General features: G+C 44.6%; 1 protein-coding gene across 2 annotated transcripts in view; it reads right to left on the reverse strand.

Moving 5' to 3' along the window:
- The window catches only part of LOC133549120 (filamin-C-like), a 151,990-nt gene extending 146,916 nt beyond the window's left edge, over positions 1–5,074 (reverse strand). For both annotated transcript variants that reach the window (XM_061894259.1, XM_061894258.1), the window contains exon 1: positions 4,535–5,074. In XM_061894259.1, coding sequence (XP_061750243.1) covers positions 4,535–4,901 — 367 coding nt within the window. In that variant the 5' untranslated portion in view covers positions 4,902–5,074. The remainder of the gene's footprint in view (positions 1–4,534) is intronic.
- Between the last annotated feature and the right edge of the window lie 13,028 nt (positions 5,075–18,102).

Genomic DNA, 18,102 nt, shown 5'->3' on the forward strand with positions numbered 1-18,102 from the left:
TCGGTGACGTCACGCATCGTAGAGGACATTTTGTTCCAACACCGTTCCCAGCTATATGTCGTCTGTTGTCATCGCATAATTCCACAGTATTCTGGACTTCTGTGTTGCTGAATCTTTTGCAATTTGTTCAATGAATAATGGAGACGTCAAAGAAGAAAGCTGAAGGTGGGAAGTGGTGTATTTCGGCCGCCTTTGACAACACAAACACAGCCGGTGTTTCATTGTTTACGCATTCTGATAGTTTATATATCAATGATGAAATCTTAACATTGCAACACATGCCAATACGGCCGGGTTAGTTTACTAAATTGCAATTTTTAAATTTCGCGCCAAAGTATCCTGCTAAAACGTCGCGGTATGATGACGCATTCGGTGACGTCACGCATTGTAGAGGACATTTTGTTCCAACACCGTTCCCAGCTATATGTCGTCTATTTTCATCGCATAATTCCACAGTATTCTGGATTTCTGTGTTGCCGAATCTTTTGCAATTTGTTCAATGAATAATGGAGACGTCAAAGAAGAAAGCTGTAGGTGGGAAGCGGTGTATTGCGGCCGCCTTTGGCAACACAAACACAGCCGGTGTTTCATTGTTTACGCAGTCTGATAGTTTATATATCAATGATGAAATCTTAACATTGCAACACATGCCAATACGGCCGGGTTAGTTTACTAAATTGCAATTTTTAAATTTCGCGCCGAAGTATCCTGCTGAAATGTCGCGGTATGATGACGCATTCGGTGACGTCACGCATCGTAGAGGACATTTGGTTCCAACACCGTTCCCAGCTATATTTCGTCTGTTTTCATCGCATAATTCCACAGTATTCTGGACTTCTGTGCTCCTGAATCTTTTCGTATTTGTTCAATGAATAATGGAGACATCAAAGAAGAAAGCTGTAGATAGGAAACGGTGTATTGCGGCCGCCTTTGGCAACACAAACACAGCCGGTGTTTCATTGTTTACATTCCCGAAAGATGACGGTGAAGCTTTACTATGGAACAGAACGGTCAAGCGAACACGGTTGGATTGGACCACACACACAAAGTACAGTGTATTATGCAGCGATCATTTCGAAAGATCGTGTTTCGAAGAGGGTCCCTTGCGAAGAGCAGAGATAGGCATCGCCACCACCCGTCGACTGGTGCTGAAAAAAAGGTGCGGGGCCGACCTTCAGGTTGTACAGGTACGACCATATAATCTCACTATAAAACTCGTAACACAATAAGCAGATGAGGGATTTTCCAGAATTATCCTAGTAAACTTGTGTAATAACATCTGAATGTAGTCCTTCACTCTCATTTTCCTCATCCACGAATCTTTCATCCTCGCTCAAATTAATGGGGAAATCGTCGCTTTCTCGGTCCGGATCGCTCTCGCTGCTGCTGGCTATGATTGTAAACAATGTGAAGATGTGAGGAGGCCTACAACCCGTGACATCACGCGCACATCGTCTGCTACTTCCGGTACAGGCAAGGCTTTTTTATTAGCGACTAAAAGTTGCGAACTTTATCGTCGATGTTCTCTACTAAATCCGTTCAGCAAAAATATGGTAATATCGCGAAATGATCAAGTATGACACATAAAATGGACCTGCTATCCCTGTTTAAATATGAAAATCTAATTTCAGTAGGCCTTACTACCGACCACGCAGTCTGATAGTTTATATATCAATGATGAAATATGACAATACGGCCTTTTTAGTTAACTAAATTGCAATTTTAAATTTCTCGCGAAGTGTCGTGTTGAAAACGTCGCGGTATGATGACTCGTATGATGACGCGTGCGTTAAACGTCTCGGGTTGTAGCGGACGGTATTTTCCAGCTCGATCCAAGCTATAAGTAGTCTGCTTTAATCGCATAATTAAGCAGTATTCTGGACATCTGTGTTGCTGAATCTTTTGTAATTTGTTTAATTAATAATGGACAAGTCAGAGTAGAAGGATGGAGGTGGGAAGCTTTTAGCCTTTAGCAACACAAACACAGTTCAAAATTCCCGAAGATTAAGCTTTAATATGGATCCGAGCGGTCAAGCGAACATGGATCCCGACCAAATGTCAACCGGCTTTTTTTTGGTGAGAAAATTGTGGTAATAAGTCTGCTTTTACCGGAGACATCAGCGGAGCTTCTGTCTTGCTGCAGCTGCGAAGCTTCCCTCAGAGACTCTGGGTCAACACACCCCTCCGAATTTCAGGTATTTTATAATCTCACTAAAAGACTAGTAACACAGGGATTTTCCAGAATTATCCTGGTAAATGTGTCTAAATGTGTCTAACAGGCTTCACGGTGGTAGAGGGGTTAGTGCGTCTGCCTCACAATAAGAAGTTCCTGCAGTCCTGGGTTCAAATCCAGGCTCGGGATCTTTCTGTGTGGAGTTTGCATGTTCTCCCCGTGAATGCGTGGGTTCCCTCCGGGTACTCCGGCTTCCTCCCACTTCCAAAGACATGCACCTGGGGATAGGTTGATTGGCAACACTAAATTGGCCCTAGTGTGTGAATGTGAGTGTGAATGTTGTCTGTCTATCTGTGTTAGCCCTGCGATGAGGTGGCGACTTGTCCAGGGTGTACCCTGCCTTCCGCCCGATTGTAGCTGAGATAGGCGCCAGCGCCCCCCGCGACCCCGAAAGGGAATAAGCGGTAGAAAATGGATGGATGGATGGATGTGTCTAACAACATCTGAATCGCTCTCACTGCCCTCGCCTTTTTTTTTTTTTTTTCTAATCCTTCACTCTAAATTTTCTCATCCACGAATCTTTCATCCTTGCTCAAATTAATGGGGAAATTGTCGCTTTTCTCGGTCCGAATAGCTCTAGCTGCTGCTGGCTATGATTGTAAACAATGTGAGGATGTGAGGAGGCCTACAACCCGTGACATCACGCACGCATAGTCTGCTACTTCCGGTACAGGCAAGGCTTTTTTATCAGCGACCAAAAGTTGCGAACTTTATCGTGGATGTTCTCTACTAAATCCTTTCAGCAAAAATATGGCAATATCGCGAAATGATCAAGTATGACACATAAAATGGACCTGCTATCCCTGTTTAAATATGAAAATCTCATTTCAGTAGGCCTTACTACCGACCACGCAGTCTGATAGTTTATATATCAATGATGAAATATGCCAATACGGCCTTTTTAGTTTACTAAATTGCAATTTTAAATTTCTCGCCGAGTGTCCTGTTGAAAACGTCGCGGTATGATGACTCGTATGATGACGCGTGCGTTTGACGTCTCGGGTTGCAGCTGCATTTAGCACCGAGACACAGCCGGTGTTTCTTTGTTTTTAACACAGAGCGGTCAAGCAAACATGTTTCTCTACGTCAATCAGCATTCTTTTGGATGGGGAAATTGTGATATATATCTTACCGGAGACATCAATGGATTATTCGTCGTCCCGCAGTAGCTGTCATGTCAAAAAAGGCAGCTGTGAACTTGGCTCCTCGGCTTCTCTCTGAGACACTGCTTTTTCACTGCAACCATCCGACCTTGAGGTATGTCTTTACAATCTTTAAAATCTCACTAAAACACTATTCAATTAATAAACAGATAAAGGATCTTCCAGAATTATCCTAGTAAATGTGTCTAATTACATCTGAAACGCTCACACTTCCGCCGACCGGAGTTGTCGCTTTTTTTTTTTTTCCTAGTCCTTCACTATCAATATCCTAATTCACGAATCTTTCATCCTTGCTCAAATTAATGGGGAAATTGTCGCTTTCTCGATCCGAATTGCTCCCTTTATAAACAATGTGAATATGTGTGGAGCCCTGCAACTCGTGACATCACGCGCACATACTTCCGGTTAAGGGAGGGCTTTTTTATCAGCGACCAAAAGTTGCGAACTTTAACGTGGATGTTCTCTACTAAATCCTTTCAGCAAAAATATGGCAATATCGCGAAATGATCAAGTATGACACATAGAATGGACCTGCTATCCCCGTTTAAATAAGAATATCTCATTTCAGTAGGCCATCAGGTATTCCACAAAAAAGCTGTTAAAAAAATCCAATCTTCTGAAAATCCATCCAAGGGAATAAGCGGTAGGAAATGGATGGATGGATGTGTCTAACAACATCTGAATCGCTCTCACTGCCCTCGCCTTTTTTTTTCTTTTTTTTTTCTAATCCTTCACTCTAAATTTCCTCATCCACGAATCTTTCACCCTCGCTCAAATTAATGGGGAAATTGTCGCTTTCTCGGTCCGAATAGCTCTAGCTGCTGCTGGCTATGATTGTAAACAATGTTCAGATGTGAGGAGGCCTACAACCCGTGACATCACGCGCATGTCGTCTGCTACTTCCGGTACAGGCAAGGCTTTTTTATCAGCGACCAAAAGTTGCGAACTTTATCGTCGATGTTCTCTACTAAATCCTTTCAGCAAAAATATGGCAATATCGATCAAGTTTGACACATAGAATGGACCTGCTATCCCTGTTTAAATAAGAAAATCTCATTTCAGTAGGTCTTTAAGTGTACCACTTGGGGTTGGTCAGAAACTCCCCAGCCCCCCCAGCCTGGTTCTGGAAGTCACTCACCAATGGAGACCAGCTTGATGTGCTCCCGCTCCAAGAACTCCAGGGCCACGGACACGTTCTCCAGCTTCATCTGCCGGAAATTGGGGCGGCTGTGGTGCTTCCGGTACATCTTCTTCTGGCTCAGCACCTCCAGCAGCGAGACCAGCTTCAGGCCGTCGGTGAAGTCCCGCTGCAGGTCGCTGATGGTCTTGTTGACGCACTTGAGGTGCTCGTTGCACCAGCGGGTGAAAGTGTTCTGCTGGATCTTCTTCCACGGCGCGTCCTCGGCCAGGTCCTTCTCCGTGGCCGGCATCTCGTCGTCCTCCTCCCCCTCGCCCAGGTCGGCCTGGCGGTACTGCGGCTCCTCGCTGTAGTTGTTGCTCGTCATGGCGGCGGACGGAACACACACTCAGGTGCGCAAATAAACAACGAAGACAAAAAAAAGTTTCAGCGCGCACTTCGGACGACGTCAATTCCGACTGCTGTTTCTCCCCCGCGGCGTGTTTAACTTGAATGTCCGGAGTGACGGCCGCGGTCTTTTATAAAGACCACCCGGGACACGTCACCCCGGGGTCCATGTGCTCATGCGGGGGTGCGCGGCTCGGGTTTACCGGTCTTGTGGGTGGGGGGGGGGGGGGGGGGGGGTCGAAGCCTGCGGTTTATTTTTAGGCGCTCCTATTTGGGAGAACACTTTGTGTCCCTCCCGGCGAGCAGAAAGGAGGCTGAATAAGCCAGCTAAGAAAAGAAAGTGAGATACCCACAGCAGGCCTTTTCATTAGGCACACCGCGCCATAGGCAGAGGTGGGTAGAGTAGCCAGAAATTGTACTCAAGTAAGAGTACTGTTACTTTAGAGCAGAGGTCGGGAACCTTTCTGGCTGAGAGAGCCCATCCATCCATCTTCTCCTGCTTATCCGAGGTCGGGTCGCGGGGGCAGCAGCCTAAGCAGGGAAGCCCAGACTTCCCTCTCCCCAGCCACTTCGTCTAGCTCTTCCCGGGGGATCCCGAGGCGTTCCCAGGCCAGCCGGGAGACATAGTCTTCCCAACGTGTCCTGGGTCTTCCCCGTGGCCTCCTACCGGTTGGACGTGCCCTTAACACCTCCCTCGGGAGGCGTTCGGGTGGCATCCTGACCAGATGCCCAAACCACCTCATCTGGCTCCTCTCCATGTGGAGGAGCAGCGGCTTTACTTTGAGTTCCTCCCGGATGGCAGAGCTTCTCACCCTATCTCTTAGGGAGAGCCCCGCCACACGGCGGAGGAAACTCATTTCGGCCGCTTGTACCCGTGATCTTATCCTTTCGGTCATGACCCAAAGCCCATGACCATAGGTGAGGATGGGAACGTAGATCGACCGGTAAATTGAGAGCTTTGCCTTCCGGCTCAGCTCCTTCTTCACCACAACGGATCGGTACAACGTCCGCATTACTGAAGACGCCGCACCGATCCGCCTGTCGATCTCACGATCCACTCTTCCCCCACTTGTGAACAAGACTCCTAGGTACTTGAACTCCTCCACTGAGAGAGCCATGAAAGCCAAATATTCTAAAATGTATTTCCATGAGAGCCTTATATTATTTTTTTTAACACTGAAAATGTCACACCTATGGATCATGATTTGTTTTGTCATGTTATGTTTTTGATTTTGGACATTCAGTCACGTTTTGCACTTCCTGGTTGTGTTTGTTTCCATGCCAACGTATTAGTTCCCACCTTGTCACGCCCCTGCCCTCGGTCCTGCACCTGTTCCTGATTATCACAGCCAGAATTTAAGTAATTTTCTTTCTGTTCATCATTCTGGGATCTTCACACTCGCACGCACCCTACCCATGCTGTTCAATCCTTCACGTCCTTGTCCACAGTTCCATGCCATTTAAGTTTTTTTTGTATTTATGCCATTGTGCTAGTTTTGTTTTGTTTGTATATAGTCATGCCATTGTGCTGTTTTGTTTTAAGTATAGTATAGATTTTTATCCGCCACAGAGCGCGTCCTTGGTTTGCCTTTTTGTAGTTTGTTTGTTTATTTAATAAATCATGTACCTGAATTCACGCCTGGCTCGTCCTGTAATCCCGCTGCGTCGAAGGAGCTCACTCAATCCACGTCCAAGCCTTGTTGTGACAGAAAACAACTAAATGCGTGCATTTTTAAGTAACCTCAACATTTTTTGAGTACAATAACTCTCATATTCTTTTTAATAACATTTTTATTCTGAAGCTAACCAATAATAAATAGAATACTTCTTACCATTTATGCGCCTTCTTGAACAGATGCGTTAGAAAATGGATGGATGGATTAAAATGCAGGAGAATGTTTTGTATTTGAAACATTATTTTTAACTCCGATTACCAGTGGAAATATACATTTCTTATCGTGTTAAGCAATGTCAGCTAAGATTAATCTGAGAGCCAGATGCATCCATCAAAAGAGCCACATCTGGCTCTAGAGCTATAGGTTCCCTACCCCTGCTTTAGAGCATTGGTGTCAAACTCTGGCTCGCGGGCCAAATCTGGCCTGCCGTGTAATTTAATTTGGCCCTTGAGCCAATATCAATTTAGCATTAGAGCTGGCCCGCCGGTGTTATACAGCGTCGGTGCCGCTGTAACACCGCATTCACCGCTAATACTCATACTTGCCAACCCTCCTAATTTTCCCGGTAGACTCCCGAAGTTCAGTGCCCCTCCCGAAAATCTCCCGGGGCAACCATTCTCCCGAATTTCTACCGATTTCCACCTGGACAATTATATTGGGGGCGTGCCTTTAAGGCACTGCCTTTAGCGTTCTCTACAACCTGTCGTCACGTCCACTTTTCCTCCATACTAACAGCGTGTTACATAATATTTGTGGCTTTTACACACACACACACACAAGTGAATGCAATGCATACTTGGTCCACAGCCATACAGGTCACACTGAGGGTGGCCATATAAACAACTTTAGCACTGTTACAAATATGCGCCACACTGTGAACCCACACCAAACAAGAATGACAAACACATTTCGGGTGAACATCCGCACCGTAACACAACAGAACAAATACCCAGAACCCCTTGCAGCACCAACTCTTCCGGGAAACTTCCAGCAAACTGTCCAATAATTAACGTTTTATTCATGCATTTTCTCTTGTTACTTCAAGGCTTGAATGACTGGTTTATTCATTATTGTTATTTTATTTTCAAATTTACTATTAGCCTGTGGAAATGTTTTTATATTTACCTCAGAAGATTGCAAATGGAAAAAAAAGGCATTACATTTTTATTTAAATTTTATTCGATATGCCATTGATATTTTATTATTATTATTATTATTATTTGAAACTGGATTTTGCATGTCACTAAAGTTATATAAGCCTTGCTTGTTCAATATTTAATGCAAAACTTGTTTGGGTCCCTATTAAAAGGTTAATTTGTTCAACCTTGGCCCGCGGCTTTGTTCCGTTTAAAATGTTGGCCCACCCTGTATTTGAGTTTGACACAGCAGGGTCGGGAACATTTTTGGCTGAGAGAGCCAAGAAGCCAAATATTTTAAAATGTATTTCCCTAAGAGCCATATAATATATTTTTTAACACTGAACACAACAAAACGCGTGCATTTTTAAGTATGACCAACATTTCCAGGGTATAATAGGTCTCTTATTCTTTGTAATGACATTGTTATTCTGAAGCTAATTGCGGAAGGGGCGTGGCCTGTAGGCCTGCAGCAAAGCAGGATGTTGCCAGGACCGGCCTCAAAATCAGTGACAGGTGCGTAGATGGCCCACCTGGGCCTTGTTATCTAATCACCTGTTGCTCTGTTACAAGCAGCAGCCAGGAGGAGAGACAGGGTTGGGGCTGGAGCCAGAGGGCGAATGAGGACGAAAGAGAAAAAGACAATTGCTGGAAAGCAACTGAGAGACTAATTGAAAAACAAAACAATATTTTAACCCCAAAACCAGGCTCTCATGTCGGTGCTTGGTGGTCTGAAGAACCCCCAGGAGGGCAAGCCCAACACCAACCAATAATAAATAAATTACTTCTTACCATTAACGCAACTTCTTGAACATAAAAATGCATGAGAATGATTTATATTTTTATGTTATTTTTAACACTATGATTACAAGTGGAATTATTCATTACTTATCGTGTTAAGCAATTTCAGCTCAGATTTATCCAAGAGCCAGATGCAGTCATTAAAAGAGCCACATCTGGCTCGAGAGCCATAGGTTCCCTACCCCTGCTTTAGAGATTTATTACTCAAGTAAAAGTAAGGAGTAGTCACCCAAATATTTACTTGAGTAAAAGTAAAAAGTATGTTGTGAAAAAACTACTCAAGTACTGAGTAACTGATGAGTAACCTGTTTGTTTAATGATTACGGCAACAAATAATGCATAAAAACATAAAAACAGCAACGAGCAAAGTCAGAGCCAGGAATATCTCTTAAGCAACTAAAACAATAATATATATTAAATAATAGTACATTAAAATAAAATAAAAAATAAGGCACATTAAGCCACAATAACTTAACAGCACCATAGGCTCAGTAGGCATTCAATGATTGATTGATTGATTGAGACTTTTATTAGTAGATTGCACAGTACAGTACATATTCCGTACAATTGACCACTAAATGGTAACACCCCAATAAGTTTTTCAACATTAATCAATTACTTAATAAATGACCAAGTCGAGGTGATCTACCTCACATATACATATACATACACACATATCATATATATATATATACAGTATATAATTTATATTTATTTATTTTGCTGTTTTTGTTGACATGTTAAAGGTGTTTTAATGAATATACATGCATGTTTAACTTATAGATTCCTATCTTTCATGAAGACAAGAATATAAGTTGGTGTATTACCTGATTCTGATGACTTGCATTGTAGTTTTGATAACGTCCATGTTTTCAAATGGAGGAGAGAAAAAAAGTTCCTCCTTTCCGTCTAATACCACATGAAACTCGTTGCTTTTTAACATCTTATTGGTCCAGCTTCCATATTCGTTTTTATACATTTTACAAGAAATACATTGCCGGCAAACTTCGTAGTTTGCTAGCTTATTTGCACTGGCTTTTGGAGACTCTTATTTTGTTAGCGCAGGCGCGATGGAGCGGCACTTTTATTGTGATGACAGGAACTGTGCGATCTCAGTCTTTAGGCTTTTGACGGGAAACACGGTTGAAATAAAAATTGTCTTTTTTCATTTGCACTTTTGATTGTGGGCGGCATAGCTCGGTTGGTAGAGTGGCCGTGCCAGCAACTCGAGGGTTGCAGGTTCGATTCCCGCTTCCGCCATCCTAGTCACTGCCGTTGTGTCCTTGGGCAAGACACTTTACCCACCTGCTCCCAGTGCCACCCACACTGGATTAAATGTAACTTAGATATTGGGTTTCACTATGTAAAGCGCTCTGAGTCACTCGAGAAAAGCGCTATATAAATATAACTCACTTCACTTGATTGATTGATTGATACTTTTATTAGTAGATTGCACATTACAGTACATATTCCGTACAATTGACCACTAAATGGTAACACCCCAATAAGTTTTCAACTTGCTTAAGTCGGGTTTCACGGGTGACGGTCATGTGACCGCCTGGCTCTGTTTGATTGGTCCAACGTCACCAGTGACTGCATGTGATTGGTGAAACGCAGGCATGTGTAGATCCTATGTGGAAAAAGCAAAACAAACATTAAAAGATCGATTAAAGAAAGTAGCGAGTAGCGAGCTGATTGTAGATAAATGGAGCGGAGTAAAAATAGCGTTCCTTCTCTATAAATATACTCAAGTAAAAGTAAAATTATTTTGCATAAACACTACTCTTAGAAGTACAATTTATCCCAAACGTTACTCAAGTAGATGTAACGGAGTAAATGTAGCGCGTTACTACCCACCTCTGGCCATTGGGCGTCACTATAGAGCAGGTCGTCGGCAACCCGCGGTAGTGATGGGATCGGCAGTTCTTTTGATTGTACTGAATCACTAAAATCAGTTCCTTATATTGATTCGTTCAAAAGATTCGTTCACCGAATTACTTCTGCAGCAGCAGTTCTGTGTGCAGGTTGGCGAATCATGAGTCAGTCAGTAACAGCTTCCCCAGCGGCAGATCTCGGTGTGTGTGAATCTGACAAGATAATTTATTTTAAAATTTGCTACAAATATTATTTTGTTTCTTTTCCTTCTATTTTTTGTGTCCTCTCCATGAGGTGTCCATGACATTTTAAAATGGATCTGAAAACAAAATAAAAAAATAAAAAAAAGTTTTTTAAAGTGGTAAATATTACACACAAATTTACAAATGGTATTATTATTTTTAGATTTTAACATTTGACTCGACGAAAAAATTTAAATATATTCTTAAATGTGTTTGAAATGCAATTATTTTCTACATTATATTTATTTTAACAATTCATTGTGGATTTGACAAGATAGAAAAAACAATTCTAAAATGTTTTTGATTGATTGATTGATTGATACTTTTATTAGTAGATTGCACAGTTCAGTACATATTCCGTACAATTGAGCACTAAATGGTAACACCCCAATAAGTTTTTCAACTTGTTTAAGTTGGGGTCCACGTTAATCAATTCATGGTACAAATATATACTATCAACATAATACAGTCATCACACAAGTTAATCATCATAGTATGTACATTGAATTGTTTACATTATTTACAATCCGGGGGGTGGGATGAGGAGCTTTGGTTGATATCAGAACTTCAGTCATCAACAATTGCATCGACAGAGAAATGTGGACATTGAAACAGTGTAGGTCTTATTTAGTAGGATATGTACAGCCAGCAGAGAACATAGTGAGTTCAGATAGCAGAAGAAAACAAGTATATACATTAGAAGTACATTTGAGTTGTTTATAATCCAGGGAGATGGGATGTGAATGGAGGAGGGTATTAGTAAAGTGTTGAAGTTGCCTGGAGGTGTTGTTTTAGAGCACTTTTGAAGGAATATAGAGATGCACTTACTTTTATACCTGTTGGGAGTGCATTCCACATTGATGTGGCATAGAAAGCGAATGAGTTAAGACCTTTGTTAGATCGGAATCTGGGTTTAACGTGATTTGTGGAGCTCCCCCTGGTGTTGTGGTTATGGCGGTCATTTACGTTAAGGAAGTAGTTTGACATGTACCTTGGTATCAAGGAGGTGTAGCGGATTTTATAGACCAGGCTCAGTGCAAGTTGTTTTACTCTGTCCTCCACCCTAGCCAGCCCACTTTGGAGAGGTGGGTTGGATTGAGGTGTGATCTGGGGTGGAGGTCTAAAAGTAACCGGACTGGCTTATTCTGGGATGTTTGGAGTCTAGATTTGAGGGTTTTGGAGGTGCTGGGGTACCAGGAGGTGCAAGCGTAATCGAAGAAGGGTTGAATGAGAGTTCCCGCTAGAATCCTCAAGGTGCTTTTGTTGACCAGAGAGGAGATTCTGTAGAGGAATCTCGTTCTTTGGTTGACCTTTTTGATCACCTTGGTTGCCATTTTATCACAGGAAAGATTAGCCTCTAGAATGGAACCTAGGTAGGTGATCTCATTCTTCCTGGTGATAACAATGTCACCCACTTTTATAGTGAAGTCACTGACCTTCTTAAGTTTGATATGGGACCCAAATAGGATGTATTCCGTTTTACCTAAGTGTATGGATAGCTTGTTGTCAGCGAGCCAGGTGCAAATATTGAGGAGTTCAGCACTGAGGATTTGTTCCACCTGTGACTTGTCCTTGCCGGATACCAGCAGGGCCGAGTCATCAGCAAACAGGAACAATTCACAGTGGCATGCTGATGGCATGTCATTTACGTATATTAGGAACAGTAAAGGTCCTAGTATACTGCCTTGGGGGACTCCACAGCTTACTGAGAGGGGAGGGGACATGGTGCCGTTCACCTCTACCACCTGTTTCCTCCCCTCCAAGTAAGATTGCATCCAGCTCGATGAGGTTTCGTCGAATCCGATTGCTCGGAGCTTATCCAACAGTATAGCTGGTTAACGGTGTCAAAGGCCTTCTGAATGTCCAGCATGACCATGCCGCAGTATTTGCCCGCGTCCACCTCATGTTTGATGTGGTCGGTCAGATAGAGAAGGCATGTGTCAGTGGAGTGGTTAGTTCTGAAGCCGGATTGGAATTTGTACATTAGTTAATTAGTAGCAAGGTATCTATCAACCTGTTCATAAACTATTTCCTCCATTACTTTCGAAATGGAACTGAGAATAGAAACAGGTCGGTAGTTACCAGGTTCAAATTTGTCTTTTTTCACACTACATTTTATTATTTTAACATGTAACATGTAATTTTAACATGTAATGTTTCTAACAAAACATAAATGTATTAAAAATGTAATAAAAATCACTCTTCCTTTTATATCACATCCAAAGTGTTTTTTTTTTTTTCAAAACAATTATGATCACTCTAAAAGCAGTATATAATAAACACAATATGAAAAATAGGATAAAAAAATGTGTGCAGGTCGGCGAATCATGAGTCAGTAAGAGCTTCCCCAGCAGCAGATCTCGATGTGTGTGTCAGTTCGTGAACGACACAAGCCCTCAGCACCCAATGAACGACGCACGCAGTGACTGAACGAGATCCTAAATGTGACATCATCCTCCGCGACACAGTCAGTTCTCTGCCTCAGTACGATCGCAAATGTGATTCACGTGATTCACGTCGCGACACAGTCAGTTCTCTGCGTCTGTACGTTCGCAAACGTGATTCACGTCGCGACACAGTCAGTTCTCTGCGTCAGTATGTTCACGAACGTGATTCACGTGATTCACGCCGCGACACAGTCAGTTCTCTGCGTCAGTACGTTCACAAACGTGATTCACGTGATTCACGTCGCGACACAGTCAGTTCTCTGTGTCAATACGTTCGCAAACGTGATTCACGTCGCGACACAGTCAGTTATCTGTCTCAGTACGTTCGCGAACGTGATTCACGTGATTTACGTCGCGACACAGTCAGTTCTCTGTGTCAGTACGTTCGCGAACGTCATTTCTCTGTGTCAGTACGTTCGCGAACGTGATTCACGTGATTCACGTCGCGACACAGTCAGTTTTCTGTGTCAGTACGTTCGCGAACGTGATTCACGTCGCGACACAGTCAGTTCTCTGCGTCAGTACGTTCACGAACGTGATTCACGTGATTCACGCCGCGACACAGTCAGTTCTCTGCGTCAGTACGTTCACAAACGTGATTCACGTGATTCACGTCGCGACACAGTCAGTTCTCTGTGTCAATACGTTCGCAAACGTGTTTCACGTCGCGACACAGTCAGTTCTCTGTCTCAGTACGTTCGCGAACGTGATTCACGTGATTTACGTCGCGACACAGTCAGTTCTCTGTGTCAGTACGTTCGCGAACGTGATTCACGTCGCGACACAGTCAGTTCTCTGCGTCAGTACGTTCGCAAACGTGATTCACGTGATTCACGTCGCGACACAGTCAGTTCTCTGTGTCAGTACGTTCGTGAACGTGATTCACGTCGCGACACAGTCAGTTCTCTGTGTCAGTACGTTCGCGAACGTGATTCACGTCGCGACACAGTCAGTTCTCTGTGTCAGTACGTTCACGAACGTGATTCACGTCGCGACACAGTCAGTTCTCTGCGTCTGTACGTTCGCAAACGTGATTCACGTCGTGACACAGTCAGTTCTCTGTGTCAGTACGTTCACGAACGTGATTCACGTGATTCATGCCGCGACACAGTCAGTTCTCTGCGTCAGTACATTCGCGAACGTGAATCACGTGATTCACGTCGCGACACAGTCAGTTCTCTGCGTCAGTACGTTCACAAACGTGATTCACGTGATTCACGTCGCGACACAGTCAGTTCTCTGTGTCAATACGTTCGCAAACGTGATTCACGTCGCGACACAGTCAGTTATCTGTCTCAGTACGTTCGCGAACGTGATTCACGTGATTTACGTCGCGAAACAGTCAGTTCTCTGTGTCAGTACGTTCGCGAATGTGATTCACGTCGCGACACAGTCATTTCTCTGTGTCAGTACGTTCGCGAACGTGATTCACGTGATTCACGTCGTGACACAGTCAGTTTTCTGTGTCAGTACGTTCGCGAACGTGATTCACGTCGCGACACAGTCATTTCTCTGTGTCAGTACGTTCGCGAACGTGATTCACGTGATTCACGTCGTGACACAGTCAGTTTTCTGTGTCAGTACGTTCGCGAACGTGATTCACGTCGCGACACAGTCAGTTCTCTGCGTCAGTACGTTCACGAACGTGATTCACGTGATTCACGCCGCGACACAGTCAGTTCTCTGCGTCAGTACGTTCACAAACGTGATTCACGTGATTCACGTCGCGACACAGTCAGTTCTCTGTGTCAATACGTTCGCAAACGTGTTTCACGTCGCGACACAGTCAGTTATCTGTCTCAGTACGTTCGCGAACGTGATTCACGTGATTTACGTCGCGACACAGTCAGTTCTCTGTGTCAGTACGTTCGCGAACGTGATTCACGTCGCGACACAGTCATTTCTCTGTGTCGGTACGTTCGCGAACGTGATTCACGTGATTCACGTCGCGACACAGTCAGTTCTCTGCGTCAGTACGTTCGCAAACGTGATTCACGTGATTCACGTCGCGACACAGTCAGTTCTCTATGTCTGTACGTTCGCGAACGTGATTCACGTGATTCACGTCGCGACACAGTCAGTTCCCTGTCAGTACGTTCGCGAACGTGATTCACGTCGCGACACAGTCAGTTCTCTGCGTCAGTACGTTCGCGAACGTGATTCACGTGATTCACGCCGCGACACAGTCAGTTCTGTGTCAATACGTTCGCAAACGTGATTCACGTCGCGACACAGTCAGTTATCTGTCTCAGTACGTTCGCGAACGTGATTCACGTGATTTACGTCGCGACACAGTCAGTTCTCTGTGTCAGTACGTTCGCGAACGTGATTCACGTCGCGACACAGTCATTTCTCTGTGTCAGTACGTTCGCGAACGTGATTCACGTGATTCACGTCGTGACACAGTCAGTTTTCTGTGTCAGTACGTTCGCGAACGTGATTCACGTCGCGACACAGTCAGTTCTCTGCGTCAGTACGTTCACGAACGTGATTCACGTGATTCACGCCGCGACACAGTCAGTTCTCTGCGTCAGTACGTTCACAAACGTGATTCATGTGATTCACGTCGCGACACAGTCAGTTCTCTGTGTCAATACGTTCGCAAACGTGTTTCACGTCGCGACACAGTCAGTTATCTGTCTCAGTACGTTCGCGAACGTGATTCACGTGATTTACGTCGCGACACAGTCAGTTCTCTGTGTCAGTACGTTCGCGAACGTGATTCACGTCACGACACAGTCATTTCTCTGTGTCGGTACGTTCGCGAACGTGATTCACGTGATTCACGTCGCGACACAGTCAGTTCCCCCTCAGTACGTTCGCGAACGTGATTCACGTCGCGACACAGTCAGTTCTCTGCGTCAGTACGTTCGCGAACGTGATTCACGTCGCGACACAGTCAGTTCTCTGTGTCAGTACGTTCGCGAACGTGAATCACGTGATTCACGTCGCGACACAGTCAGTTCTCTGTGTCAGTACGTTCGCGAACGTGATTCACGTCGCGACACAGTCAGTTCTCTGTGTCAGTACGTTCGCGAACGTGATTCACGTCGCGACACAGTCAGTTCTCTGCGTCAGTACGTTCGAGAACGTGATTCACGTCGCGACACAGTCAGTTCTCTGTGTCAGTACGTTCGCGAACGTGATTCACGTGGCGACACAGTCAGTTCTCTGTGTCAGTACGTTCGCGAACGTGATTCACGTGGCGACACAGTCAGTTCTCTGTGTCAGTACGTTCACGAACGTGATTCACGTCGCGACACAGTCAGTTCTCTGCGTCTGTACGTTCGCAAACGTGATTCACGTCGTGACACAGTCAGTTCTCTGTGTCAGTACGTTCACGAACGTGATTCACGTGATTCACGCCGCGACACAGTCAGTTCTCTGCGTCAGTACATTCGCGAACGTGAATCACGTGATTCACGTCGCGACACAGTCAGTTCTCTGCGTCAGTACGTTCACAAACGTGATTCACGTGATTCACATCGCGACACAGTCAGTTCTCTGTGTCAATACGTTCGCAAACGTGATTCACGTCGCGACACAGTCAGTTATCTGTCTCAGTACGTTCGCGAACGTGATTCACGTGATTTACGTCGCGAAACAGTCAGTTCTCTGTGTCAGTACGTTCGCGAACGTGATTCACGTCGCGACACAGTCAGTTCTCTGTGTCAGTACGTTCGCAAACGTGATTCACGTCGCGACACAGTCAGTTCTCTGCGTCAGTACGTTCGAGAACGTGATTCACGTCGCGACACAGTCAGTTCTCTGTGTCAGTACGTTCGCGAACGTGATTCACGTGGCGACACAGTCAGTTCTCTGTGTCAGTACGTTCGCGAACGTGATTCACGTGGCGACACAGTCAGTTCTCTGCGTCAGTACGTTCGCGAATATGATTCACGTGATTCACGTCGCGACACAGTCAGTTCTCTGCGTCAGTACGTTCGCAAACGTGATTCACGTGATTCGAGCCAGTTCCACTCATACCGCCATGGTCGCGGCGGATCTCAACTGAACTGAGAAAGGAACAAATCAGTTCATAAAGTGATTCGGTTCAGTACATTCACTCAAAAGATTTGTTCTTTTGAACGAATCGTTTGCGAACGACACAACACTAGCTCTTTGGCCACTCTGATGTGGCTCAGCTGAACAATCGGGGGGATTTCGGTTCTCGGAGCCTCTTCCGGACATCACCCGGAGTCAACATTCTTAGAATTTCACTCGGACAACAATATTGAGGGCGTGCCATGATGGTTTTACTTTTAGCGCCCTCTACATTTTGACGCATTTCACAAAAAATTAAGAAGACAATGGGAGCCGCAACCATTCTCGCGAATATTTGCTGGTGGTCACCTATATCAGTGGTTCTCAAATGGGGGTACGTGTACCCCTGGGGGTACTTAAAGGTATGCCAAGGGGTACGTGAGATTTTTTTAAATATTCTTAAAAAATATTTATTGAATAATACTTCAACAAAATATGAATGTACGTTCATAAACTGCGAAAAAAAAATACAACAATGCTCCAGCCTATCTTATCGATTGTATTGTACCATATGTCCCGGCAAGAAATCTGCGTTCAAAGGACTCCGGCTTATTAGTGATTCCCAAAGCCCAAAAAAAGTCAGCAGGCAATAGAGCGTTTTCCGTTCGGGATCCAGTACTCTGGAATGCCCTCCCGGTAACAGTTGGAGATGCCACCTCAGTAGAAGCATTTAAGTCTCACTTTAAAACTCATTTGTATACTCTAGCCTTCAAATAGACTCCCTTTTTAGACCAGTTGTTCTGCCGTTTCTTTTCTTTTTCTCCTATGTCCCACTCTCCCTTGTGGAGGGGGTCCGGTCCGATGTCCATGGATGAAGTTCTGGCTGATGGATCACTCGTCTAAAGTCGGGGACATATCTGCGCTGCTGATCCGCCTCCGCTTGGGATGGTTTCCTGCTGGCTCCGCTGTGGACGGGACTCTCGCTGCTGTGTTGGATCCGCTTTGGACTGGACTCTCGCG

The sequence above is a fragment of the Nerophis ophidion genome, linkage group LG03, assembly GCF_033978795.1.
Source record: "Nerophis ophidion isolate RoL-2023_Sa linkage group LG03, RoL_Noph_v1.0, whole genome shotgun sequence".
In the NCBI taxonomy this organism is placed as follows: Eukaryota; Metazoa; Chordata; class Actinopteri; order Syngnathiformes; family Syngnathidae; genus Nerophis; species Nerophis ophidion.